We start from the raw sequence: 18,306 nt of genomic DNA, 5'->3' as shown, positions 1-18,306 counted from the left end.
CCACCACTCTTCGAGATCCAAGTATTCAAGTAAGAGACATCGAAGATCCCCTTCCACGTCGTCGTCTTCTGTTTCTCCGGAAAGAGTCACCTGCCCCACAAAACATAGCTCTCAGGCTGAGTGGGAGGAATTCTGTAAAAGGATGCTTAGCGTCTTTGAGAAAGCGGCCTCGACCCCCTCGAAGACAGCTGAGGGTGATACCCTGGGTGAAAGACCCAAAAAATCTAAACTCTGCAAGTCGTTGCACCCGGCGAAAGAAACTACTCGAGAGCATCACGAACCCTCGAGGAAAGGCACTGTGCCTTCGACGCATAAATCTGCGTCATCGACGCCATTGTCGAAGGGCTCATCGACGCATAGTTCGATCGAATCAACGCCGTCTTCGACGCCGATGCCGAAAAGGAGCAAACCCATGGCCGTCACTACCTCACAGCCAGTGGTCATACCCAGAGCCTCTAACATGACTTTGAGGTCATCGACAACCTCGAGTAGGATCCTGATCCCCTCGAGTTCTTCGAGGCCACTTCCAATCTTCTCGACGCCTTTTTCTGTGTTTTCGAAGCCTTTAACGTCCGTGTCGACGACGTCGATGTTTTCCCAACCGATTATGACAAATTTAGCCCCTTCTGCTCTGGAAATGGGATTTAAGCCATTTCCAAGGTCTGATCATTTCAGACCTTTGTTTTCAATCTATGAGGAAGGGGAGGATTCAGATCAAGAAAGACCCTTTGGGTTGCAGAGATCTGCAACACCAGAACCAGAGGAATTTACCTCTGAGGAAAATAGGTTGAAGGACCTTAGAGAATCCTTACATAAGGCAAGTGGGTTAGATACTTCCCCAGAAATAGAATTTGTCAAACCAGACCCAGGGGAACATGCTGAAACCCCTTACAGAATTTTAATGGCAAGAATCATAGAATTCATGGGTTGGTCTACACCTTCACCTGCATTCCAACAGGATGACCTTACAGACATCTTAGTCAAAGGCCCACAGGAGGATCCTGTGGTTCCATTTCATGCTGCATTACAAAGAAAAATATTGGCTAACTGGGAAACTCCTGAGGTTATCCCGGCGGTTAACAAGAAGTTATCAGCCAAATACAGTGTATCTACTACTGACCCTGAATTTTTGTCTAAACATCCAACTCCAGAGAGTCTGGTTGTCCAGGCAGCAACTGCATCAGGCAGTAGATCGGCATACCCTACTGTTCCACAGGACAGGGATGACAAAAGATACGACTCTATGGCTAAGAAAGTTTTTTCTGCATGTAGCATGGCGTTGAAATCTATTAATGCTACTTGTACGCTCGCAAGGTTCAGCCATGCACTTTGGGAGTGTGCTTCATCAGCGGCTGACTGCCTCCCGGAGGGAGAAGAAAGGGAAGCGTTTCTAAACATCATTAAGGATGGTAAAGACGCAATGTGCGAATCCCTTCAAAATGGCATTGATTCTGCTGACAGCATCAGTAGGGCCATGGCGGCAAGTACTACAACCTGCAGATTTGCGTGGTTGCGAAAGTCTGGGTTTGCTCCAGATGTAGAAGCCAGACTTTTAAATATGCCCTTTGACGGCTCTTCTTTGTTTGGTAAGAAGGCGGATGACAGCCTAGCAAAGTTACAGACATCCAAAGCAGCAGCAAAATCCCTGGGTGCTGCAATCCGTCAAACGCCCTATCGCCCCTCAGGAACCTTGTGGAGAGGTAAGTCCTTTCGCTTTTATTCCGCATTCGGAAAAGGCAGAGGACAGTCGGTTCAAAGAGGTCAAAAAAGATTCACCCAAGGTGGACTGGGTAAAAATACAAAAGCCACAGCAGCAGGTACCTCTTTACCCTCGGCACCTGCATCAGCAGCCTCTAAATCACTCTGAGGACTCTCCTCACAAGGCACCAGTAGGGGGCAGGCTAACTCAACATCTGACGGAATGGCAGGCTATTACGTCAGATGCTTGGGCGTTGGAGACAGTTGCCCGAGGTTACTGCCTGCCTTTTCTACGCATTCCTCAGAGTCATCCACCGGGGAACAGCTCTCGGAAAGTTCCAAATCCGCTCCTCTTTCAGGAAATTGTAGACCTGCGGGAGAAAGGTGCCATAGAACCGGTACCTGTAGCGGAGAGGAACAAGGGCTGGTACTCCACCCTACTTCCTAATACCGAAGAAGGATGGAGGTCTGAGACCTATCTTGGACTTACGAGAATTGAACAAGTTCTTCAGGAAGGACAAGTTCAAAATGGTAACTCTTTCTCAGATCCTTCAGGCCCTCCAGCTCCAGGACTGGCTGGTATCTCTGGACCTTCAGGATGATTATTTCCATGTGCCAATCCATCTCAAACACAGGAAATACCTGAGGTTCGCAATTGGCGCTCTCATTATCAATTTCGAGTTCTGCCATTTGGGCTGACCTCCGCCCCGAGGGCTTCACCAAGCTATTGGTAGTGGCTGCAAGTCTAAGGAGGGAAGGGATTCACGTCTACCCCTACCTGGACGATTGGCTGATCAGAGCTGTATCTCCGGAATAAGCTCAGATCCAGCTAGATTATGTCTGCCACTTCCTTCACTAACTGGGCTTTTCCCTCAATTTAAAGAAGTCACAGATGATACCATCACAGAGACTCCAGTTCATTGGAGCGGTCCTGGACACTTCCCTGGGAAAAGCCTGGCCACCAGAGGTGAGGGCTCAAGATATTCTGCAGATGGTCACCAAGTTTCAAAATGCCCAACGTCTCCCAGCCTTCGACTTTTTGAGGTTGCTAGGCCTCATGGCATCCTGCATCTTCCTTGTGCCAGAGGCTCGCCTGAGAATGAGATCTCTTCAGTGGGCACTGAGAACTCAGTGGTCGCAATTCTCAGGGAGAACGACAGACCTCCTTCAGGTTCCGGACAAGGTGGCTCGAGACCTTCAGTGGTGGGCCTGCCAGGAGAACATCTTGAAAGGAGAACTGTTTTGGCAACCATGGCCAGAGATAACAGTAGCCACAGATGCCTCACTCACGGGGTGGGGAGCCCATACCAACGACTTGACCATCAGCGGTCGTTGGTCTCCATCGGAGTCCAGACTACATATCAACCTGTTAGAGCTGAGAGCAATCAGACTAGCGCTGAAGGCTTTTCTGCCATCTGTACAGGGGAAAAATGTCCTGATAATGACGGACAACACAGTGGCTATGCACTACCTCAACAAAAGAGGAGGCGTAGGATCACTGCCTCTGTGCAGAGAGGCGATGCAGCTCTGGTTCTGGGCAATCCAAGAAGGAATCTCTCTATCGGCAGTTTACTTAGCCGGAGAGAAAAACTTGACAGCGGACGCTCTGAGCAGGCAGAGTACAGTTTCCCATGAGTGGGAACTAGCTCAGGAAGTCCTTCAACAGATCTTCACCCTTTGGGGACCCCCCTCAAGTGGATCTGTTCGCAACCAGCATCAACAGGAAGTGCGATCAGTTTTGTTCAAGGGAATTTCCCCAGAGAGGAGCTCTAAGGGGCGCGTTCGTAGTGACTGGGAGTTTCCACTACTATACGCGTTTCCTCTAGTCCCTGTCATTCCTCAAATGATCAGGAGGTTGAGAAGGTTCCGGAAAACCATGATCCTAATTGCCCCGGACTGGGCCAGGAGAACGTGGTACCCGGACCTTCTGGACATGTCCATCTGCCCTCCAATTTGTCTTCCACTCAAGGAGAATCTTCTCTCGCAGAAGGGAGGTCAGGTTCTCCATCCAGACATCAGAACCCTCAACCTTCACGCTTGGTATCTGAAAGGTTGAGATACAAGGATTGGGACCTCCCAGATGACGTCATGGAGGTGTTGCTTTCGGCAAGAAGGCCAGCAACAAAGACTTTATACCGCTGCCGTTGGAACAAATTTTGCAGCTGATGTAGAGAAAAGAATTTCGACCCCTTTTCATGTGGTACACCAGCGGTGTTATCTTTTCTACTCTATTTGGCAAATTCGGGCCTTCAGGTTGGCACTATCAAGGGCTATGTCGCAGCGCTGCAGAGGAACCATCGTATTTCAAGTTACCCTTAGTAATACAATTTCTGAAGGGATTAACCAATGTCTATCCTCCAAGACCATTCCAAGTTCCCTTATGGGACTTAAATTTAATATTAAATTTCCTGATGGGTACTCCTTTTGAACCACTCCACTCTTGTTCACTAAGGTTTCTCACCCTTACAACTGTCTTATTAGTGGCATTGACATCTGCTAGGAGTGTGAGCGAATTACAGGCCCTATCTTGTAAACCCCCTCATACAATTTTTCATAAAGATAAAGTTGTCCTACAAGTGAAGCCTAATTTTCTCCCAAAGGTGGTTTCTGAATTCCACATCACTCAGAAGATTACCTTGCCTTCATGTTATCCCCCTCCCCATCCGGGGAAAGAGGAAGAAAGGCTGCATAGGCTGGACCCAAGGCGGGCTTTGAGCTTTTACATCAGCAGACTTGCTAGGATTAGGCAAGCAGACCAACTGTTCATAGGTTACTCAGGGCACAAATTGGGATTACCGATAACAAAACAGACCATTTCCAGATGGATTATTTTAGCCATTCTGGAATGTAACAAACTGGCAGGGAAAGAGCCTCCTCAAAATCTTAGGGCTCATTCAACCAGGGGTATTGCAGCCTCTGAGACTAGATTTGGCAAAGCTGTGTTGCACTCTGTTCACTCTTGAAGCGAAACATGGCAATTTTACTCCCACCTCCAGTTACACACCACTGCTATGGGAGTCTATCAAGATAAGGAATACATCGGAGGACACAATCCCTTCGAAGAACAAGTCACTTCTTACCTGGTAACGTTCTTTCGATGGGATGTTCCTCCGACGTATTCCTTATCGCCCCTCCCATCCATCCCCTCAGTAAAACCTCCCTTGTGGTTACAGTTTCCGCTCCTTCTGGGTCACTAACCAATTCATGTAAAACAACTGTTAATGTCAAAACGGAACTGAGCAACGGACGCTGCGCAAGTCTATTTATACGCATGATGACGTTGGCGCCGATACGGAGGCTGTCGAGGGACATCGGCTCGAGGGACGTCGACATGCAGCGCCCTCTACTGAAAAAAAAATTCTGAGGCCAGCAAGCTGGAGATGATCTATCAAGATAAGGAATACGTCGGAGGAACATCCCATCGAAAGAACGTTACCAGGTAAGAAGTAACTTGTTCTTTCCTTGGAAGAATTGACTTTGGGACATTCCTGGAAGAGCAAGATCTGCACAGTAGAAGTCCTCCAAGGCACTGGTTGTTTGGTAACCTTTCATTTCTGTTGTTTTTATGTTTCTTTAAATTTTTGTTGTTTAGTGTGAGAGTTAGTATTGTGAATGCTAGGAGGTTTTCCATTAGATCCTAGACTAGGTGTGGGCACCCCTGGTAGATAGAGTAGGTTTAGTTATGGTTTATTGCTTATTTTGGTTTAAAATAAAATGTCAAACCTTGAGAAAACTAAGCATAGTTTGGAGTCTCACATTATTGGCTTGCCAAACAAGCATTTCCTCAGAACACGCATACATGCACCTGCAGGTATTCTCTCACTCCACCTTCCTGCTCTTCTGCAGAAAGAATGACTTGTATTTTTACCTGTTTTTAGTGGAGGAAAAAGCCAATACCCGCCTCTTGTTTGGACTCTGTATGGACTCATATGCTCGGTACCTGATGGCCAATAAGAAGCTTCCGCGGGCACAAACCATGTGTGAAAGAGCCCTGAAGATCTCCATAGAGGTACAGGGACTGTCACACCCACAGGTGAGTGGACATATGTACACAGTTTATGGGGAGTTTGAAAGTACTAAACTGTTTGGCATGAAACTCCTGTATTTTTTCTGACTGGTTTACCTAACATTTTCCTCTGGTAAGTCCTCATGAAAGGGCCCCATCTGGGGTGTGAAACCCAAATGTGCCCCTGGGAGATTTGGAAGCATCTCTTAGAGTGCTCTCAAAAGGCACCCTGTTCCCTCTGTGAGTCTACTCATACAGGTGGGGGTCCACTAGTTGGATGTAGCCTATTGAATAATAAGGGGATACAGACTGCTATACCTTTGGGTGCCGTTATTGGGTACCCCTTATTTAAATGCACAATCACGTCCAACTGCTAGTCATTGCTTCCTGTGAAGAGTGAGATACGAATATTGCCATATATGATCCTGGCTACTGCCTGCCTTGTAGAGCAAGGGCAACCGTTGTCAGTTCTTAGTATGACCTGCATTTGAACTATGTCTGGATTCACACTTAATCCACACCAGAAGAGAAAGCCCATGTCGAAGACAGTGAAAGTTTGATGTTGCATCCCATTGATTGGGTGGCCATTAAAAGTTTGAATCTATGCTTGCCAACAATTTAGGGCTGACAAAACCTCTCAGATGTCCAAATTCTATTTAACGTGGGGTCTGCGTCCTTGGCTAGCACTTCAGCTCCTCTTCCACGCAGCAGTTAATTTTCACTGTCTCCTAGCCAGCAATTTCCCAAACCTATACATCGCTACAAGTTAAGAGATGCGTTAAAACAAAATAATAAATTAGTCTGTGAAGAAAGCAAAAAATTCAGCTAATCTTTTTCTCCGCAAAACATAGTCACTTGAATCCTTTTTTCTCCAAAGCAAAGGTCAGCGACCTTATACTTTTGTCTAAGCACCTCCACCCATGTATTCTCATTTTGGAGGTTTGAGCTGCATAGTTAAATAAGTCTTCCCTAAAATGAGCCTTCAAGGTGTTCCATACCACTTTTTTGTACACAGAAATGCCTCATTGTACTGTAAAAGCAGCGTAATTTTCCCAGGCACGTTCAGCAGCTATTTGACCTGCCATTTGGATGGTGTAAAATTTCAATCTGCATCTTTCTCTCTGATCATTCACAATCACAACAAATAAGCAGATGTTTGCATGGTGTGAAATTATCCCATCATCTAACCATGCACACAATTAACAGTGCAACAAATCCTACATATGATGACACACTAGACGAGTGGTTTATTTAAGATGCCAGAATGGTGGGAAAGTTTAACTGCCCACCCTTACATTGTACAAGATGGTTTCTTCTTGCGTTTCAAATTAAAAGGTTCTTAATTTAAACAAAAGTCTTTGGTTCAAGAAAAGCCTCTAGTTCAACAAACAGTCTCTGGTCTATAAAAGGCTCGGTTTTGTGTTCCTCAATTCAGGGATCCCTTCCTGCAATATACTCTCATCCCCTTTTTTTGCCATCTTTTTTCTGCTCTTCTGAGAGACCCCTTGGTGTGGGTTTCGCGAGTGCTGCATTTTCCGGGCATTAGGCCTAGATAGTGGTATGGGTGAGGTGGAAGTGAGCCCTAGGTTTCCACCAAAAGGCTTGCTAGTTGGGCTTCCCTCTGTTCAGTCTGCAATTCTTAACCACCTTCCTGTCTTTGGGTTCTGGCTCTTGTTCCCCAACACCCTGTCCTTGTCTACCTTCTTGACGAGTCGCATCAGTCTTGTGCCTAAGGGGATCTCAGCAGTATCTTCTATACGCTCCTCTCCGTCACTTGCTCTGTTCTCCATGCTATCACTTTTCACATACTCCTTGGCATTTGGTCTCTCTCTCTCTCCCTCTCCCTCTCTCTCTCTCTCTCTATCTCTCTCTGCTCTTGGTGCTTCTCCTTCAAACTCCTGATGTCTTCTTTCACTATCCTTCCCACCCACTTCTCATTTCTCCTCCCCTAACCGGCCTGGTGTTCCCGTGAACCTCCTTAACACTCTGCCATGCTCCCATACCTCCACCCTTCTCAGGATCATCCTTTTCAGGTCTAGGCTTTGGCTCCAGCCCCTCTACCACCTCAGTTTTAAGGCATGCCAAGCCCTCTCATCCAACCTTCTTCACTGAACTCACCTGCTGTCCTTCTTTAACATTATCTCCAGTCACCTTTTACTCATCCCCCTACTTTCTTATCACTTCTAGGCGCATCTTGAATAGGTTCTGCCAAGCCTCTACTCAGAGTATCTACTACAACCTCCTCTTCACTCTTGTTACCCTCCTCTCTCTCCACCAGATGTTCCTACTTTCCTCTCACCACTCATGTCACTCTCCTTCTCTCTTTTAATGGTCTTCCACCTCTTCTCTTCCCCACTCATTTCACCCATTTCCTCTCCTTTACTGGTCTCCTTACCAAATCATAAATCAGTTACCCTTCTCTCCAGGCCTCTGGTCACCTTGCCTCAGCTTCCTACCCCTGTTCAAACTCCATCTGCCCCCCACCCCCAGAACCTTCCAAGGTTCCTTCTCTTCCTCCAATGTCACACTGAACAGTTTTGAAATGCTCTCCAATTGCCAAGCTGCCTCCTCTATAAGGCTAAGAATGAATTACCCTTTTCTGATTGGCTGGCTGGGTCATGTGATCCCTTTGAACATCCTCAGTACCCCGTACCACCTGCAGTACTGAGCCTTAGTAGGACGATTTTGAGTAGGGTATCCACCATTTTAAAATGCATTTTAGAATGTTTTATGTGCTGGCTATGTGGGAACTGGTGCTCTTTCCCTTTTTTCTGATGCTGCAGGACTTCATTTTGGCTCAGTGCCATACACTACAGGTGAGTGGGCGTGTTGCGCATTCCCTTGCGGAATGGGGAGACTGAAACCCCACTTCTCCTGCCTATGGCTTGATGAGGATGTTTCTCAAACTTGACACAGCGGGAGGTGCTGTAGCGTCTCTTCCCATTGTGCCTGCAACTTTAAGGGAAATATTAGTTCTCTTCCTTCTGCGTCTCTCCGCATTGTGGGGAAGAGGGGGCGTGTTCTCTATATGTCCTGTTACTGCACGGTTTTCTGGGTCTGACATGGTCAAGGGACCTGGGATCCCCTTGATGTTCACTGTGGGGATTGGGAACTATTTCTGTGTGGTGCTCTCATCTTTCCGATCATCTTGTTTGCCCCAAACCAGTAAATGTGATTTTCCCCGACCACTGGGAGTTTTCATTTGGTCGAATGAGGTATTATGGGAGATGTACTCCTACTCTTCCAAGTCAGTTGGTGAAATCCAGGTAACCAGAGACAGTTTCCTTGACTTCCATCCAGGCTTCGGGGACCTTCTCCGGGTTCCCCCTTCCTTCCTCCTCTCAAATCCAAATATGCCATCCCCAAATCCAGCCCATGTTTCCCCTCTAACGGAGAGAGTCATTCTAGGAGTCATGATTTCGCAATATTTGTCTTTTCAAATGGGCTAGGATGATTTACCCTGGGAATAGAGTGGGTCTGGGGCACCTGGGGATGTTGTTTCCAGGTTTGTGTGATGAAGACCAGCATGCTCATGCTGCAAAGTCACACCAGATTCTTAGAAGCAGAAATATAATTATTCCTCAGAAAGGATCATAAGCCGGCGTCCAAAAGGAGTCCTGTCTGTCACATACACATTAAACTGATCAAAACATTTTGCTAAGGGGATCTACCAACCAGCAGTGACATCCACCAATGAACCAGTCCAATATGTTTTCAAGAACCACGTTGAAATCCCTGCCCACAATCACATTCAAGCTATTTGTTTTGGCCAAATCCAGACAACCCCTCCCCCCAAACAAACTTCTAGACACAGCATTAGGGACATAGAAAGTCATTATTTATGGGTGCCTGTGTTAATACAAACCTCGTCATCATCCTGAAGCATAGTGCTGATTGAGCTTCAAGCCCTTACCAACCAGAATAGCAACTTCTCTTAACATATGAGAGATTTCAGTCTGGTAGCAGATATTTAAAATATAATCGTTATCAGGCATTAGCGGGTATGCTTCCTAAAGAAAGGCCAAATCTGCTTCGCACCCATGTAAATGGATCAGAACCTTTTTCCTCTTTCTGGGATCATTCAAACCATTTAGCTTCCATTAGATGACAGTGATTGCATCCACATTCATGACCTAACGATCAGTGTATATGGGGATCTTAGCTGGTCGGATGTAAAATCCCCATATTAATGCTGACTGAAACAGCCAGGATCAAAATCCCACTCAGGCCATACACCTGCACTCTGCATACACCATCTCGTGAGTTAAAATAAAATATGACAAAACCATGGTACCGGTGATCAGTTAGGATTTGCATACAAACACAAGAACGCCCTACTAAAAGAAGGCACAAGGAAATGCACATTACTAATGGGACAGCAGCTGTGAGGCACTGATAGGCAGTAACATATATAGGGCTGTAAAGAAGCCCCAACTTCATTTTTATGTGTACATCTAACTATACAGGCTATGCTGTGGGCAAATTGCACACTGCACTCACATCTCACCGCCATCAGAATAGTTGTAGTAGCTGATGCACCCATTCCCCAGATTATTAACGTCATCCAATGGGGTTACAAGACCTATGAATGCAGATAGTAGCAACAAACATATGTAATGTAATATGGCATTTGTATAGCGCCTATTCCCATTGGTATGACCTCAAAGCGCTGTAGGTGAATGCCCACGGGGGACCCAAGACCATGGAATGGGAGATTGATCAGAGAAGCATAAAATGTGTGTGCACTTTAGCCAAAACTAAGGAAGGTAGGGGTGGCCAAGTCTCTGTTGGCGCATAATATCGAGCATGATTGTGGATGGGTGCTGTTAGGTTATCGGGAGAGTATCAGTATGCCAGTTCAGAAAACTGATTGTGTCCAGCTCAACCGAATTTCTGTCATGGAACTTAGATGTATTATAATGGCAGAGGTGGTGTGTGATGTGTCTTCAAGAAACGTGTGATTGCAGATGAGTGCAGGTGGCTGGCTGCACCTACAGCTATCTTCAATTGACATGGAGTGCGGTACGTACCCGAGTGTCCTAGAAGGATTCTTGTTTCATTTGTTAGTCGGGACTCTGGGGGAGGAGGGGAGCCAGATCTTGAGTGCCTTCCGGAAGGCAAGGTGATCCTCTAAATGGCGGATGCTAAAGAGAATCGCATTCCTTATTTTGGGAGCCTGGATGGAAAAAGAGGACCCCACCCCTATTCTGGTCTATTTGAAGGGGGAGGGGGGTGCCGAGGAGTGCAGAGTCTGATCTCAGGTTTCTGAGGTAGGCACGGATAGTATAGCTCAGTGGCAACGCGCTCGTCTTGGAAGCAAGACGACACAGATCAACACAGGTTTGAATCCCGGGGGACGCGCTTAGAAACCTCTTTGGTATTAAGCGCGTTATAAATAACCAATTATAATGGAAATTTACGGGATGAGCTTGTGTTGTAGGTATTCTGGGCCCGTCTTGTGCCGAGCGCGTCGGGGGATGCAAATAGCTTTGAAAGTGGACCGTCGCCTGACAGGGAGCGAGTGGAGGACAGAGAGGATGGGTGTGATATGCTCTCTGGGGGCCGAGGGCTAGGAGGAGCCTGGCTGCAGTGTTTTGGATCCTTTTGGAACTTTGAGTTGGGAAGCAGGAGCGCCCGGGTATAGGGAGTTAGCATAGTCAAGGCGCGAGAGGACAATAGTCATGATTACAGTGACTCTGTGAGGGTAGGAGAGGTAATGGTAGATGCATCAGAGAATGCAGAGGTGTTGCTAGCACGATTTAGACACAATGTTGATGTGGTGTGCAAGTGTCCTATTTGCGTCCTTGCTACATCCATCCCAGGTTCTTTACTGAGTTGGATGTGGCTGGAGGAGGGCCTAGGGAGGAAGGCCACAGGGTGGGTTGGGGGTAAGAGGGCAGTCTTCCCACAGATCATGATTTTGGTGTTTCCACGGTTGAGGAGGAGGTGGTTAGCCATCATCCAGTCGATGATTTCTGTGAGGCATGAGGCGAAGTCGGGATGGGGGTTGGAGGAGGTCTTAGGAATCTTGAGGATGATCTGGGTGTCGTCTACGTAGTTGTAGCTGGTTCGATCATGCGAGCGAATAAGAGCAGGGAGGGCGCTCGGGTAGAGGTTGAAGAGCAGAGGGGATAAGGAAGCGCCCTGAGGTACCCCGTTGGTGACAGGGTGGGGGCGTCGAGGAGAAGGGAGGAACAAGGGGGATTTGTGATTAGTTAGCGAGGAAGGAGGAAACCCATTTTAGAGCTGTGCCCTAATGCCGAGCAAGCAGAGTCTGTCTGTGAGAGTGCAGTGGTCGATAGTGTCCAAGGCCACTCAGAGGGCAAGGAGGATGTGCCTTCTGCGTCTATGGTTATTTTGAGATCGTCCCAGATAGACGATTCTGTTCCGAGGGGATCTGAAGCCGTACTGGATGGGGTCGAGGAGGAGATTGGATTCCGTGAAGAGGCAAATCTGTGAGTAGGCAGTTCGGTCAATAAGTTTGGCTATGAAACGGTTGTTAGAGATAGATCTGTAATTGGCTGGAAGCAGTGGGTCAAGGGAGGTTATTATTGGGCAGGGGTTTGATGTGTGATGTCTTGAAAGCAGCTGGGAATATGCCTGAAGTGAGGGAAGAGTCCATGATAGATCGTGTGATGCTGCCTGCACAGGTTTAGGAAATTATATCTTTAAGGAGGGCATGGATCTCCCGGAAACCGGACTGGTGGCTGCTATCAAGTAGCTTCCGGAATTCAGGTCGAGAGATGGGAGAGAAGGATGAGAAGATGGGGCAGGCGGTGGGAGAGTTTGAGGGGTCGGATGAGAGTGCCGGTGATCGGGGGGGGTTACCCTGAGCTGGCACTGCTGTATAGATTAGTAGTTGGCACAAAAAAAGATTGTGTGTGGCACATACCGGGTACAGCTTGGAGTCCTCCTGAGCCACTGTTTACTGTCTGAGGCAATGGACCAGAAATACAAGGCCCACCACTGACTTTTAATATGCTCTGATAAACACTATGGGAGTTTGGTCAATTTACCTAGGGTGTTATATGGTCTACAGAGAAAGACTGCCTCTATGTTATGGTTCCCCACAGTTGGAAAACCACAAACCAGTATTTAAAAAAACTAAAAAGAAAGAATATCGACACCAGTAGCCAAGAATGAGTCATTCAGCACATTTCAACACGTTTCATGTTCTTTTTGTTACACTGATAGTCCATTAAGTACAATAGAACGTGTTGGTCAGTTTCACCTTTCAGCCCTGGCAATACTCACAATGGCCAGTATCATCCAAAACCTGCCTCTATAAAGTTATGAAAGAATGCACTTCTGCAGTAGTTGATTGTCATTGTGGGGTTGGGGGATTTAGGGGGGTGGTGGTCAGTATCCAGTTCAGCTCTGTTGCCTCAACTCCACCTGAGCAGCCATGCAGCCTGTCATAACTCACTGACTTTCACTGCCTAGACTCGTCAATCCAGTGTGGTGCAATGAAGGATCCAGGCTGCTCTGGAAATCTCCTGGGCATTCTCTGGAAAGACAGTTTCCTTGTCCTTGTCTGCACATCATAGGAACAGGCTCCTGGGAATTCTCCAGTAGGACTCCCTCCATGCCACTGTGTGCGCAAAGCTGGAGCAATGTAAAATTAAATTCTGGTCTAGCGCCTTCCCCGGAATAACAACACATGTGCTGTGCAGCTCATGCCCAGCACAGTGCTATGCAAATCAGTTAATGGACTTCCTGTCAGGGCCCATATTTAACCATTAATCAACAGCCTTAGCAACATTTTCAGAATAAAGAGCACCACTGTACAATCTAATATTATGACACAGTACAGAGCCAAGGATATCGTTTTAACTGTTGAACCATGATGATATAACCCTCTAACCAGTACTACAAATATACTTCGTGATGGAAAGTAACACTCTTGTAACCACTATTACAATGAATGCGGCAGTCAGCACAATGACAGTTATGCTTATCCTGTTCTTGGGTCTGTGAGCATTACTCCCATCCTGTCATTTGTAAGATCCTAGCAGGTGATTCAGAAGCTCCTCTATTAAACCAAGCAGACATTCCTCTGCCTTCTTATAATTAGAGAATGCATTTGTTAAGATGGATTTCCAAAATCAATCCTGGGGTGGATTCTGGGAGCCCAAGTTATTATGCTGAACAGGGAGACACTGAGAATATCCAAACCCGATCAGAGTACGGTAGCAGAGTGCAATGCTTAGTCTCAGGAGGGTTGTGAGAGTAGTCTAGGACTACAATGAGTCCACACAACACCACCAATAATACCAGTTTAACAGGTAAGTATAAAAATATACACTGATTTAGTTGGCCTTTAAAATGCACACTAAGTAAATAAAACTTCTAGGCAGATATTATCACACACTTACTTTAAAAAAGATATATTCATTTATTTACGTTATACAGTCAACATAGTCAACTTTTAACACTCCAATATATTTCATACTAAAACATAAAATAGATTTTTTTTTTTTTAAATAGAGGAGAAATAGGCCAAACCTTACACATGTTACAAAATAAGAAGGCCCCCTATGACATCCTTTTGACATTTTCACAACATGGACACATTTTTCCTTCATAGTATTGTCAAAAATAGAATACATTCTTCATGGTTACCATTTAAATACAGTGTTAATGGTGCCGCGTGCAGGACGCTGAGAAAAGGGTTAACACTTCAACACTTCATTGAAATACATAGACCACAAGTCCGCGCCCGACAAGAACCATTCTATACCAGCTGCTATTAAAGCTGACAGCCGCTGGTGGGGTGCTGCTGAGCAGCCAGCAAGATGGCTGCATAAGAGGAGAGCTCCGTGTACACAACACTGGAATCCTAGTGGAGCGGTGTTAATGCTGGAAATTACGCCAGGTAATTTGATCTGCGAGGACCTACTGACCCGGGGAGTGATTGTCTCTAACATCGATAGGAATCAGATTGAAACGGCCTTGCTGCGCCGTCCCGAAAATCAGCAGAGGCGGCCTGGGAGGAGCCTGCCCAGTCCCAAGACCGCGTGTGCTGTGAGACACTCCCGGGGCATGGCAAGGCTGGCCACCACTCCTCCCCCCGCGCTGTGGCCCAGGTTAACACTAGACTGCAGGCTACACGCCTGGACTTCCCCATTGCTGTCGACTGCAGCACACATCCCGCCGTGCCCGTATTACACCCGTGGTGCCCACTGCTCTATCCCACCTACCTCGGGCAAGAGCGGTTCTGTCCCTGGCAAGCATCAGCGTGCAACATCACTGCCCACTCCACGGCGTGGCCCTGCTCAGGCCGATATTGTACTTACAGTGGAAGACGAGGGCCACACAACAGCTGCTCTGGCGGTTGCAGCAATGGCATCAATCTACACATGTGCCTCCACCAAGCTACGGAGAAGTGATCCGGACTGCTCTGGTTGCCCGTGCCATCAGACCTGAGCTATACCTGCGGTGAGTGCCTTCCCCTCCCAGGGTGGAATCCTGCGGCCTCACCTTCCGGCTTGCTGGGAGGGTTGCCCCTTGTACTGGCTACGTCTCTGTGCTGGCCTCTACCTGAAGTACTCGCTGTATGGGCCAGTTTGACCCCGGGCCACCATTGAACCTGGAATCGTCCCCTCCTGGCGGGCGGCTACTGCTGATTCAGTGGGCGGCAGGCACTCCGGAACTTAGACTAAGATACGCATGCTGCCTGCTTCCCAGACTGTCACTTATCACTGTTCGTGGTGAGGCCAGCCGGAGATGCCGAATCTTTAAAACTAGTAAACCTGCACTTATTTTTGAAACATTGATCCGAGACCCGCGTCCAGCAGCTTCAGTGTGCCACTCTTCCCACATACCCCCCCCTACACGCCACTAACCTGTGTCACGACTCACTTTGTCCCAAAGAACTACTGGACAGGTGCGGCCTACATCAACCACCACTGGACCCCTGGGGCGCTGTCTTGTGTTGGTGGGGCAGCCCCTGACGACCCGCGCAGCTCTTCAGTAATGTTGGTGCTCTCATTCGGGTGGCCCCACCCCCATACAGCTGCTATGACTAGGGACACCGGCAGTGGGAACAAAACGGGAACCATGGACACATTTACTAAAGTCGCCCCAGGCTCTTCTACCGCCCCGGTCCCTGACCAGGCCCTGCCTGTCATGGCATCATCCCTGGACTTAACACATAGATGGAGGCTATGGCTAAAGGATTTGCAGTGGTCCATGGAAAACTGGATGATATAATGGCCAATGTGGCATCCATGCGCTCACAACTAGACAAAGAATCTGATTGAATCACAGAGGCGGAGACGAGGATCGGTGTGACCGAGGACGCAATACAGGGGCTACAAAACACAGTTGCATCCCTGGCAAAGGAGATGAAAACTGTGAAATACAAATGCGACGATCTTGAATCATGCTCCAGCAGGAATAACATCTGCATAGTGGGGGTCCCAGAGGTTGCGCTCTCAGGGGGCATGCAAAAAGCAGTGGAAAATCTTCTTCTTAATGATCTATTGGATGCACCTATCCTCGCCCCCTTTTTGCAGTGGAGCGTGCTCACAGAGCCCTCGCCCCCAAACCAGGGGATTTTCCTCGCCCAATACTTGAGAAAATGCTCAGCTTCCGAGACAGAGACCACCTAATGAGACTTGCCAGGGAAAAGAAGGAACTCCGACTGGGCTCTCAAACAATCCGTATCTTTCCCGATTTTTCGCCATCAGTCCAGAATGAGAGAAACCAATTTGTGGGTGTCAAAAAACAACTGCGTGCCCGAGTTATACAATACGCGATGCTCTTCCCAGCCCGTCTAAAATTCCAGTTCCGCAGTAAATTGTTTCTTCATGGTACTAGGCGAGGCCACGAGGTTCATAGAGTTCCAAATACAAATCCAGGACAGTGGAGGAGCGTTGGAGACGGACCAAATCCTGGGCTGAGTGGCCGAATCAAGATCCTACGCAATTACCTCAGTTTTTCATGATGAGTTTATGGCATCTGTAAACTAACTTACCACTCTGACTAGTACATTCAAGCATGCAATCCTAGAACCAATTGTGGTGTGTACCGGAGCGGTAGCAGTTACCTCCGCAGCAACTGCTTGAACTATGTTGGGTTATGTTATGGCTCTACGGCCCTGTTGGGGCAGGTTTTGGGTAGTGGGTGGGGCAGGTTTTGGGTAGTGGGTGGGGCTGGGAGGGGGTTTTACACTGCAGGGTGGGGGTGGGCAGTGAGGGTGGGTGGCTGGGGGTTGAGATCTGCATTGGTGGCAGGTCTCTCTGAATGTTTGAGCGCCTGTTGCCCTCTTGCAGTTATTATGAAGGATATAGTCAAAAACAAACTGGCAGCAGAGTACAAGGTTGGGAAGCTCTACTATAGAGATGGAGTGTATACTGGAAGGTCTGAGACATACCATGTAAACATGTTTGCACCCGGTGATGAGCTGGAATGTAAGGGGGTTAGGGAACTTCACACAATCTCGTAAGATTATGGCTTATGCTAACAGACACAGAATAAATGTGCTATTACTGCAGGAAACACATGCAAAGGAGGGGGCAACCAGGGGGATTGCAACAGCCTGGGGTGCAAATAGATTTTTTACATCATACTCTACAAGCACATACTTGTACTGTATAAGCGCGATACCAATAAAATATCAATATCAATACCCAATCTAGGGGGCTCATGACGCTAATCCATAAATCGGTGGAAATTTCTCTTTAAAAGGACTATGTCAACCCTGGAGGGCATTATGTTATTCTATATTACTCTATGGATGGCATTGAACTTCTACTGGTCAACACTTATGCCCCAATATAGACCCACCTGAGTTTTTTTAATTCTTCTCGGTTTCCCTGATGTCCCAATCATATGGGGTGGGGACATGAACTTTATCCTTGATCTAACCCTTGACAGATCTGGTACAGCCCCCAGAACTAGATCTAGGGTGGCTAGACAACTTTTGACCCATATGAAAGACCTAGAATTGGGTGATGCATGGCGCCTCTTATACCCACACGAGAGGCAATACACACTTTACTCATCAGTGCACAATAGATAGCTCCTCACATATTGATACTTTCCTGATATCCAACTCTCTGATGGGTAGGGTTGGGGACACTAGTGTATTCCCTCGCACTCTCTCTGATCACTCCCCAGTAGTGCTTACGCTGAACACGGACAGACCCCCTGGGATCTGGCAGTTCTTGGCACTTCAAGTCTGAGGCACTCGGGTACAGTTTTTAGAGCAGGAATCCGAGCAGACATTGAGACATACTTTGCGTGCAAGGAGGCAGGGGCGACCTCCGCTGGTACGTGATGGGAGGCCTTTAAGGTCTACACCAGAGGAATGTCAATATCTAGGTAAGCCGGGGTCTTGAAGACAATTAGAAACGACCTAAAGCACTCAGAGGCCAAACTCCAATCCCTGGAGCTGGAATACTCTGCTCACCCCAGTCCACAGCTGCTGGAACAAATACGGTCCGAACTGGAACAATTCAAGGCGCATGCGCTCCAGGAAGAGCTATAGAAAGGTTGAGAAGGCTAGGTAGAACATTGGCTAGACTTTCTAAATCCTATGGTGGTCATACTCAGGTAAACTGCATTATGGACTGTTAGGCAGAATCCTGTGCAATTCC

General features: G+C 47.5%; 1 protein-coding gene across 2 annotated transcripts in view; it reads left to right on the top strand.

Moving 5' to 3' along the window:
* Window positions 1-18,306, top strand: part of TTC19 (tetratricopeptide repeat domain 19) — a 437,088-nt gene that overhangs the window by 339,339 nt on the left and 79,443 nt on the right. For both annotated transcript variants that reach the window (XM_069615226.1, XM_069615225.1), the window contains exon 8: window positions 5,577-5,731. In XM_069615226.1, the coding sequence (XP_069471327.1) occupies window positions 5,577-5,731 (155 nt within the window). The remainder of the gene's footprint in view (window positions 1-5,576; window positions 5,732-18,306) is intronic.

This window comes from Ambystoma mexicanum, chromosome 9, assembly GCF_040938575.1.
Source record: "Ambystoma mexicanum isolate Mex_15411 chromosome 9, UKY_AmexF1_1, whole genome shotgun sequence".
In the NCBI taxonomy this organism is placed as follows: domain Eukaryota; kingdom Metazoa; phylum Chordata; class Amphibia; order Caudata; family Ambystomatidae; genus Ambystoma; species Ambystoma mexicanum.
Note: the sequence above shows the minus strand (reverse complement) of the source record. Positions and strands in the feature narration are given on the sequence as shown.